The following is a 10,938-nucleotide window of genomic DNA, read 5'->3' on the forward strand; positions in this document are numbered from 1 at the left end:
GTAAAGCTGAGGAAGGAAAGACACTTTTTATGTGTGCTTTTGTGCTGTTAAATTTTTATATTTAAATCATGTGGATCTATTATTTTTCAATTTTAAAAAGCTAGTAGTAAATGTGTTAAACGTGAAAATAAGACAATTCTGTCTACAGTACCATCTCCTGTATAGTAATGGGAATAAAATCTGCAGCCTGTATGCTTTTGAGACGACACAGGAATGAGATTGCCATTTGGGCCATGCAAATTCTCCTGAAGATTTCTGAATCTCAGGTCATAGGTTCCCAAAACATCCATAGAAAGAACTAAGGGGTCCATGAACTTGGATGAGAAAACACACACTTCTAACAAATTTAACATTTCCTTCAATTCCTAATGTAGACAACAGACCACAGTAGTACTAGCAATACCAACAGAAATCCTGGATCTTTTCAAGTCAAATTATGTCAAAATACTGTTTATATTTATCACTATTTTGAATTTACGATAACTAGATCCACTGTATATTCTGTACTTAATGTGTTAATAAAGCACATATATTAAAAACTGTTTATTTTGATAACTATATTTCAATATAATTGATTTATCTGATTTTATTTTATGCATTTATGGCATCATTCTGAGGAGTTTCACCAGACTGCCAAAAGAGTCCATGTCACCAAAAAAAGGTTAAGAGGCCCTGGATCATAATTCTCAAATCAGATGCCAATACCCTTCACTTGGAAATTGAAGGAGGAAGCATTTTGGTGTTATTTCAACTAGAATATTCCAGAAATTAATGGGCAGAAGACAGAGGTAACAAACTTCTTGTTTTGCCTTGACCATCCCATACAACCAACTACAAATCGAATGCTAATAGTGCCCCAGTTGAGAAACATCTCAAGAATCAAATAAATGGCATGGCTACCCTCATCAATACCATACTTTTGAAAGTTTCCAAACAAAAGTGTTCATCCAGGAATTCAATGGTATACTGGAATGTCTCTCTTCATTCACTTCTCTAGTGTACAACACCCACTGCATAGATTTTCATCACTAAAACTTATCTTCCCCATAACTATCTACCCTAAAAAAAAAAAACATTCTGAAGAACAAAAACAAAATTTATTAATTATTCAGGGCCCAATTATTACTCTATGGATTAACTGAAGAGTCAGATCTCTTAGCAAAAAAATTTCAAGGTCTTTAGTTTTTAAAATCAATTTGGTTGTTAACTGCTGTGCCAGAAAACAGAGAAAGGAGGAGGAAAACACACATATTAACTTGTAATGTTCGGAAGTGCTCTCTTTTGTTTGCTTGTTTTTAAGAGACAGGGTCTCAGTCTCACTCTGTCATCCAGGCTGGAGTGCAGTGGCCCTATCACAGTTCACTGCAGCCTTGAATTTCTGGGCTCAAGGAATCCTCCAGTTTCAGCCTCCTAAGTAGCTGAGACTACAGGTACATGCCACTCCACCCAGCTAATTTTTTTATTTTTTGTAGACATGGAGTCATACTATGTTGCCCAAGCTAGTCTCAAACTCCTGGCCTCAAGCTGTAAAAATGTTTAATTGGCATCAGAAAAAAATGTGAAACTCTATCACAGAATAATGTATGGGAATACTCTACATTTTACTCTCCCATCAACCTTCACATTTGTTATCCTGTATAAGTGAAAAATTGTTACCAAAAAAATGGGTGTTGCCTATAAGACACAGACTTAAGTTTTTATTAAAAAAATGTAATCTTGGCTGGGCATGGTAGCTCACACTTGTAATCCCAGCACTTTGGGAGGCTAAGGCGGGCAGATGACGAGGTCAAGAGATCGAGACCATTCTGGTCAACATGGTGAAACGCCATCTCTACTAAAAATACGAAGATCAGCTGGGCCTGGCAGTGCACGCCTATAGTCCCAGCTACTCGGGAGGCTGAGTCAGGAGAATCACTTGAACCGGAGACGCGGAGGTTGTAGTGAGCCAAGACCGCGCCACTGCACTCCAGCCTGGATGACAGAGCGAGACCCTTGTCTCAAAAAAAAAAAAAAAAAGTAACCTTTAAAACTAACTTTTCAGATGCTTATTAAACAGATGAGGAAATGGGGTAAATGAGGTTAAGTAATTTACCTCACCCGTAAGGAAAGTGGCAGAGGCCAGAATTGGAACCTAAATCACAATTTCAAAGTTCCAACAACTGCACCGAATTAGCTGCAAAACTGAATGCTGCTTGTTGACTCCCCAACCAAGAGTCCTTTGTCCTTAGCCCATTTAAAAAAATAAAAAAAGCAAGCAATCAGGGAAGCAAAATAGGAGTTAGAGAGGTAGCAGATAGGGCTGACTCTCCACTCTGCATTCCTGACTTTATAGCAACAGCAGCTGACAGTAAAACCAAAAACCTAAAAGCAGACAGATACAATGAAATAGCGCTGAGGAGAAACTGGAAGTGAATGGCATCTTCCTCCACAGTGTTAACCCTGTAAGAAGCAGTTCTGCATGATACAATATGTAAATTTAAAGTTCTATCCTATTTAAATAGTATAGACAAGGCAAATAATCGATGTAATCATGATGGACCTTCTGCCATCTACACTGGTCTCCTTCATGGCTTATTCCTATCAGCCTCTCCTCCTCATGCTGTCTCTATGCACCCATTACTGTTTTTCTAACTCTACTTAAAACTAAATGAAGATGCAGAGCTGCATTGTTTACCAATACAACCAAACTCAACCCAAGTGACCAGCATCACGCTAAGTGCCTGTATTACAAACTTTTTATCACTTAAGATAGAAAGTGACAGAAGTGCCTGAATTGCTCTCTTGCCTGTCTTAGGTACTGAATAAAACAGATATGATACCCTCCTCAAGACATTTAGTCTTGTTGGGGAAATAAGTGTCTACTCTCTCTTGTGCACACGCTCTTTCTCATACATATATAAAATTCACACACACACCCTTACACGCACACTCAAGTGAGAAAAATGATACTAGAAAATTAAAATAAACTCAAGTGGTAAGGACTAAAAGTACTACTGAACTTCAGAATACTTACAGCAATGAGTAAGCCTAGTAAAGATAGTGAAGAAAATTTCATGAAAGCAAGGAAATCATAACCAAAACTTATATACAGAATGGACTGCTCTACCGAGCTCTAGGAAAAATTAATAGTATATAGTAAATGAATGTAATTGATCCTCATGAAAGAACAAGCCAAACCGACAGCATCTCAGCAGTAAAGAGTTAAACCTTAAGCATTAATTTCTTCCCAATACTTAATGTCACGTTTGTTAGTTCTTTTCATCTGATCATAATCCTGGACAATATGCCAGTAGATAGACATGTGGTTTCAGAGGTTCAAGTAACTTTCAGAGTCAAAGGTACTTAAAGGTCACTCAGTCCAATTCTATTTCACAAATGAGAAAACTAAGGGCCAGGAAGGTTAAATAATTTCTGCAAGGTCACACAAAACTCATCCCTTACGACTTTGAAAATTATTAAGTGTGACGAGTTTGCTTTCTTTAAAAGGACACTGGAGACTTCTTTTACAGTCTTTGATTCAAATTTCATTTACAACATAATACATATAAATTATTCTAAGCTCATTAAAATATCTTACAAATTTATGGTTTGCAAAAACACACTAAGTATACAAACTCACCTAGGGACAAACCATGGACTAAAATAATTTAACACTTTTAACTTCCTAACTTTTGATCATGCTATATTACCATCAGTAGCAGATCTCTCAGGGCAGCTCCCCGGCTGGGAGGGTAATACTTCTCAACACAGGTATCCTAACTTCCCCTGCTCTTGGAATGGCAGATTCAGAGGTAGATACCTGATGCAAGCCAGACCAATAATGCTCTCTATCTCAAGAATCTGGAATTTTGAACTTTTAATGGGATAATAAATGATAGAACAGTAAAGCTATAATGGACCTTAGATATTTTCTAGTTTTCAACCCATTTTACAGATGAAGCAGTACAACGGTAAAGCAAGAGCCCCAGAGTCAATCAGCCTGAGCTCAAATTCTGTCTCTAGCATGTTCTTTTTTAGATGGATGATCTTAAGTGAGTTACTTAATTTCTAAAGTTTCAGTTTCTTCCTCTGAAAAAGAAGTAGTAACACCTGTATGTCCTACTGTTACAATCAGCTCTAAACCATCTACTGAGTTCAACAAAGTGCCTGGCACATGCTCAACACACTCAAAAACACACACTCAAACGTTAGCTGTGATGGTAGTGATGAACAATCTGAGGCTCAGAAAAGCTAAGCAACTTCCCAAATTATATGGCCATTTAACCCATTTAGGCATAAACGGGCTAACCCATGACAACCAGAACTAGAAACAAAAACTCCAGAATCATACTTCAGTGGTCTTTCATCTATACCACCCTACAAACTCCTAGGCCTAACATTCAAAACTATCTATAATTTAGTATAATTCTACCTTTTTTCCAACCTTATCTCCACCCCTATTTTTACTCCTTCATTCACCAAATATTTACTGAGTGCTTCTATGTTTTAAACAGTTTCTAGTGCTGAAGATGTAACAGGGATAAAAGGAATGCGAAGACAGAAGTAAAAATGTCTGCATGTCCAAACAAAAACAGGAGAATGATACGGTCAGCAACGTCAGAGTGCTATCCTCCTGAAGTTTCTAAACAGGAAGAATAGGCAATGATTGACAGAAAACATCTAACATGGAAGAACCTTCCTTTGGTTTACTCAGCATCCTCAGAACTTGCTTTAGATATTCCTATGCTCAAATATTTGCTTCAACATACACCATACAACCAAACCTGAAAGCCCAAATTGTTACGACTCTCTCCAAGAAGCCTTCTCTATAACACACAATGAATCACCTCATGCCTCTCAACTACACTAACATTTAACTTTCTCTAATGCTCTTTTGATGTCTGTCAGGTTGTCTTAACCCTGTAGTTTTTGCTAACTTTCCAGATACATGTTTTTGGACTTAATGGTTCATTTAAGTTCCACGAAATCAAAGTCTGCATCTTCTTTTATTCCTAACAACATTTCAGTAAACAGCCTTACACATACTTTTGCTATACAGAACACTTTAGTTTCCCAATATCTTATTTAGATAACAACTGGCATTTAGATAATAACTGGCATGTCATTTGCTTTTGTTAAAAGAAGAAATGCTTCATGTTTTTACAGTATCAATTTACAAAACTGCATTTTATACCCTCTCCATTATGAAACATGAAATATATTAGTGCCAATAGCAATTCTGAAAAGGTATCAAAATTGGTAATATTCCTACCCTACGAATTCAAAGTATCACTTAAAATATGAACATAATGGCAAAAATTAGACAACACATGAGAGGAGATATGGCAATTCAAATTAGTCATGGATCTTCTTTAAAAATAAGGTGAACCACATGATTCATGTAGACTGGTACATTCTGGTATGAAAAAGTATCTCACACAAATCCACACACACCTATAAGAGTTACTTAAAACAAGCTAAAGATTTATACTGCAACCATATCTGCGTGTGAAAAGATTCTATATTTAAAGAGGCCTCTGACTCAAGAGGAAACAACGATATAATATTTAGGTATACATAGTACCAAAGTAAGCAACCAAAAAGAATTCCTGAAGGAAGAATTTATCAAATTCTGCTAATAAATTTTTTATATAGATAGATATTGGGGGAGGGGGAAGAAAGACACAAATATAGCTCTTCAAACAAAAAAAGAAATAGAAGCCCATTCAACACTCAACAAACATTTTTCAAGCATGCATTATGTGCCAGGCACAGTTCCAGGCACTTGGAATATATTAATGAACAAAATAAGCAAAGATCTTTGCCCTTATAGACATTATATTCTAGCAGGAGAAAAATCTAAACAATAAAATGGGACAGTTTCCCACAAATTTCTTACATGCTTAAGATAACATAAACACAGGGATAAACATAATGGTGCCAATACAGAGGAAAGCAAAGTTAACAAACTCCTATGAAAAAAGAAAGAAAATCTGAAAAGCCAAGAGCAAAAGTCAGACCAAATTAAGTAATGAAAAAACTACATTTCCTAATAATTTAACAGTCTAACCAAATTGGCCACTTTTAAGCCTTCCGAAATTATAAAAAGTAAAATATGACTTACAAAAACTATAATAAACTTAATCACAGTTCAGATGGTAACTCTGGGTTCTGTAAGAACCCTGAATATGCAGCATGATGACTATGAGTATATGCTTTTGTCACACCAATGTCAAGGGTCTGAATTTCAGCCCTGCACTAGCAGCAAGATCTTTCAGTTTTTCCTCTATAAAACAGAAACAGTAATATCTCATAGGGCTGTTACCAGAATTAAATGATAATCAAAAACGGAAACAACTCAAAAATCAGAGAGATGCATAAAGATAGCATATCAAATTCACTGGAATACTACTCAGCAATATAAAGGAACAGACTCATACAACAAGGATGAATCTTAAATGTATCGTGCTGAACAAAGTAAGCTAGACACACAAAAAAAGTATGATTCCATTTATATGAAATTCTAGAAAAGGCAAACTAATCTACAATAAAAGAAAACAAATAAACAGTTGCTTGGAACTATGAGTGGAGAGGGACTAGTTGCAAAGGAGCACAAGGGAACTTTTCCAATGTTGGAAATGTTCTATATCTTGTTTTCACGCACGTATGCAATTGTCAAAATTCATCAAACTCCACAATGTAAACAGGTATGTTTTTGTACGTAAATTATACCTCAAAGAAAGTTTATTTTAAAAAAGGATTAAATGAAACAATATATGTAAAGCCCTTAACACAGTATCTGGAATATATGAAGTATTCAGTAAATGGCAAGTATTAGTAAAAACATCAACTACCACTATACAACACTCATGGGGAGGTGGCAGAACCGCTGGTTGCCTGATTTTTCTGGTCTAAATTCTAAATAAACCTAAGTGTACAGTACTTGACCTAGACTAAGTGTCGTGAGGAGAACTACAAAGACCAAGTTAAAGGAGGATGCCAACTGGCAGCTCTTAGCAGAGGACTATGATAATAAGGACAGGGAAGAAAATAAGTAAAAGATGTTTGCATGTCCAAAAGAAGAGGCTACACAGGATGACATGATTATCAACGATACAATGTTACCAATGCCCAAGAAAACCCAAATCACCTCATCCAGGCATTGTTAGAATGTAATCAGTCAGAATGCAACTCAAAATCTAGTCAATGACTTTGTTTATATAAACGAAGTCTAATGATAGTTCAATAGCTACACAGAGGAGACAGGCCTTAATTATAAGGGTGGGTGGGGATAGCGAGGGAATGGGAAAAAGCCATCCACGAAGGATTCAAAAGATTTTGCCAACCAAGCAGGACAGCACAGCCCAGAGACACCCGGCAACAACTGTGAATCCGTAAGCCGAGGTTGGTTTGTTCGTTGCAAGCCTACTGATTCAAAAGAAAAAAATCTTATAAAAATAAGGAGTTAAGGACATCCAGATATTGAAAGTTACTTAAAATACAATTCAAGTGAAACACAAAACATTTGTGAAACGTCTGACATTTTACTGTTGCTTAGAAATATTTATCAAGGCAGAACCATTTTTATAAATATGTAATTCTCCTTAATAACAGAAGTCCTGTAAGTAGACCAGAGAAATGAATTTGCTGTCACTCATGAAAACACAAGTCTTCTGACATACATATTTAAAAAAGAATGAAAAAGAAAAACTGAGTGCCCCCAATTGGGACACTCTGGGAAGCAAAAGACTTCAGACTATAAATCTTAACTGTTAAGGTTTGCTTAATTGATTTTAAGAACCTCCACTTTTAGCATTTATTAAAGAGGCAGAAAGGACAGGACAAAGTTAATCAGAGGTTCTGGGTTTCAACTCTCGTTTTATCAGAATCTGGATTTCTTCTTCCTTAAAATTGGGCAACTGAAGTAGGCTACTGAAAAGTATCCAGGTTTAGCACTCATGCTCTACTTTGAAAATTTTTTCTAAAAGAGTTAATAAAAAATTGCAAGGTGCGGCAGGGCACGGTGGCTCACACCTGTAATTCCAGTCCTTTGGGAGGCCGAGGCAGGTGGATCACGAGGTCAAGAGATCGAGATCATTCTGGTCAACATGGTGAAACCCCATCTCTACTAAAAATACAAAAATTAGCTGGGCGCGATGGCGCGTGCCTGTAGTCCGAACTACTTGAGAGGCTAAGGCAGGAGAATCGTTTGAACCCAGAGGGGGAAGGGGCTAAGGCAGGAGAATCGTTTGAACCCGGGAGGTGAAGGCTGCAGTGAGTCGAGATCCCGTCACTGCACTCCAGCTTGGCGACAGAGCTAGATTCAGTATCAAAAATATATACATGCAAGGCGCCGCCAGGCGCGGTGGCTCACACCTATAATCCCGGAACTTTGGGAGGCCAAGGCGGGTGATCACCTGAGGTCAAGAGTTTGAGACAAGCCTGGCCAATATGGTGAAACCCCAACTCTACTAAAAATACAAAAATTAGCTGGGGGAGGCAGTGGGCGCCTATAATCTCAGCTACTCAGCGGGGCTGAGGCAGGAAAGTCGCTTGAACCCCGTAGGCAGAGGTTTGCAGTGAGCCGAGATCGCGACAATCCAGCCTCGGCAACATGAGGGAAATTCCATCTCAAAAAATAAACAAACAAACAAAAAAATTGCAACACGAGTTAAGCACTTTTATTTTTAATGAAGTATGAAAAAGTTACTCTGCAAGTAATCTTACTAAATTAAGATAAAATACCAAAACATATGCGGTATATTAAGGACCATATATGTTGGTGATTGCAAAAAGTAATATATCTTCCAGGAGTTAACTGTTCACTCTAGAACAGATTTCCTTATTTTTGAGACGGAGTCTCGCTCTGTTGCCCGGTCCTGAAGTGCAGTGGCATGATCTCTGCTCACTGCAACTTCCGCCTCCAGGGTTCAAGCAATTCTTCTGCCTCAGCCTCCTGAGTAGCTGGGACGACAGGTGCGCACTACCGCGCCCGACTAATTTTTAGTAGAGACGGAGTTTCACCATACTGGCCAGGCTCGTCTCGAACTCCTAACCTCATGATCCGCTGTCCTCGGCCTCCGGAAGTGCTGGGATTACAGGCGTGAGCCACCGCGCCTGGCCTAGAATAGATTTCTTGACTCAAGTTCTAAAATAATAGGATCCAAGTAATTGCACACAATACTAGTACTTTAAAGGCCATCTTTCTTTTGGATCAAGACCCACAAAATAGCAAAAATATCCAAAGTTGTGCTTATTAGGGTTCAATGCAATTAACTATTGTACATAATATAATTTTATCTTAATTTTCCTTCCCATGGAAAACTGAGTCAAGTTTGAAATATAAAAAAAAGAGTTCTCACATACAAAAAAAAGTTCTCACACCTCCAAACCTTAGAGATAAATGCTGTTTTGATGATATACATTTATATATATATATGCACACACATATGTATGTATATGTGCATGTATATATATGTATTACATATACGTTTATATACACACAGTTAAGTTCATCTTGATACTACGGCCATATTCATTTCCTACTGAAAATGTAAGACTTTCAAGTAATCAAAGAGAAATGTGATTAAATCAGAGCAAAGTAGTAATAACAGGGTAACACAGTGAGGTCAGAACTCGACCAGCCAATCAAAGGCATAAAAGCATTTCCTGCAATATTAATAGTCAAAAGAGAAAACCAATCACGGAAACCTCGAGCTTCCTTTTGACAGCCACAGAAGCAAGAGAACCAATCCACACACACCCGAGGCTGACAATAAGGCGGGACTGCAGGTTCATTGAAGAAATTCTTGAGGGTGCAGTTACTATGAACTTCGCAAGCAAGTAACACTACTCGAGTCATAAACACTCTCTGTTAAGCCAGATATTCAACCGTCTGCAAAATTTAACCCATCGGAGGAAAAGCAGCAGTTTTCCCAAAAGGTGCTGTATTATCAAAATTACAACTGCCAATTTAGATGCACTAGGTCCTCAACTTCTAAGGATCACCTCGCAATGACAATTCTCGAGGACAACGCTACGCCGGCAGCTCGCTCCGGGGCATCCCCGGCTCCTCTCTAACGCTGCGCACGGAGCACCGCCGTCTCGGCGAAGCAGTCAGAGCCCGTCCGCCCCGCGCCCGGCTCGGGTCGGCTCGGCTGAACTGGCCGGCGGGCGGCTCTCGGACGCTACTACCCGCTCGGTAGTTGTGGCTCCCGCCCTCCCCCGCCGCAGTGCTGTACCGCCTCATCCCGCTGCACTGTCGCGGGCGGGGAAGCCAGGATGATTACATTGCTGGGACGAAGACGTTTGTTTTCAAAGCGCCCTTCCACAGTCATTTCAAAGAGAACCCAATACAAAATTTAAAAGTGGAAAAAATAATCATCTTGCCTAGCCAAATAATACCCCGCCATTAATTAGCCCCGCGCCTGGGGGAGGGAGGTGGGAAGGTAAACAGAGACCGTACGCCAAGTGCGCCCAGCGCATCCCCTGCGCCATTCCCGGCCGCCGCTTACGGCAAGGCCCCCTTACGGCAGCGTAAGCAGCGCTGCGAGCTAATCACAACACTGGGACGCAACAACATGGCGGCCGCGGGCGGGCGCTACGCCAGCCGAGAGGGTTTACGCTACTCCGCCGGCGTAGAGTCCCGTGCGTTAGAGCAGCAGCGGCGCCCTCCAGCGAGCGTAAAGCGCTCTGTGAATGGCGAGGCCCGACTGACAAAGGGGAGGGGGGAGGAGGGAAGGGGGGGTAATAAACACTCGAGTCCCTACCGATTCCTCCTCCTTCTCCATCCCGGTGGGCATCTGGGGCACGGCCCGGTTGATGGAGACGCAGTCGTTGAGATCAGGCATGTCCTTGCCGCGGTAGATAGGCAGCGGCTTGGCGGCGTCCAGCGCCCGCGCTCGGAAGGAGAGTTTACTCATTGTCTCCCCGCCTTACAGGAACAGCCCGGGCGGCGGC

General features: G+C 39.8%; 1 protein-coding gene across 1 annotated transcript in view; it reads right to left on the minus strand.

Moving 5' to 3' along the window:
* The window catches only part of EPC2 (enhancer of polycomb homolog 2 (Drosophila)), a 150,349-nt gene extending 139,414 nt beyond the window's left edge, over positions 1-10,935 (minus strand). Inside the window, exon 1 of the mRNA XM_011943070.1 lies at positions 10,749-10,935. Within this exon, the coding sequence (XP_011798460.1) occupies positions 10,749-10,901 (153 nt within the window). The 5' untranslated portion in view covers positions 10,902-10,935. The remainder of the gene's footprint in view (positions 1-10,748) is intronic.
* Between the last annotated feature and the right edge of the window lie 3 nt (positions 10,936-10,938).

The sequence above is a fragment of the Colobus angolensis genome, unplaced genomic scaffold (assembly GCF_000951035.1).
Source record: "Colobus angolensis palliatus isolate OR3802 unplaced genomic scaffold, Cang.pa_1.0 Scaffold215, whole genome shotgun sequence".
NCBI lineage: Eukaryota > Metazoa > Chordata > Mammalia > Primates > Cercopithecidae > Colobus > Colobus angolensis.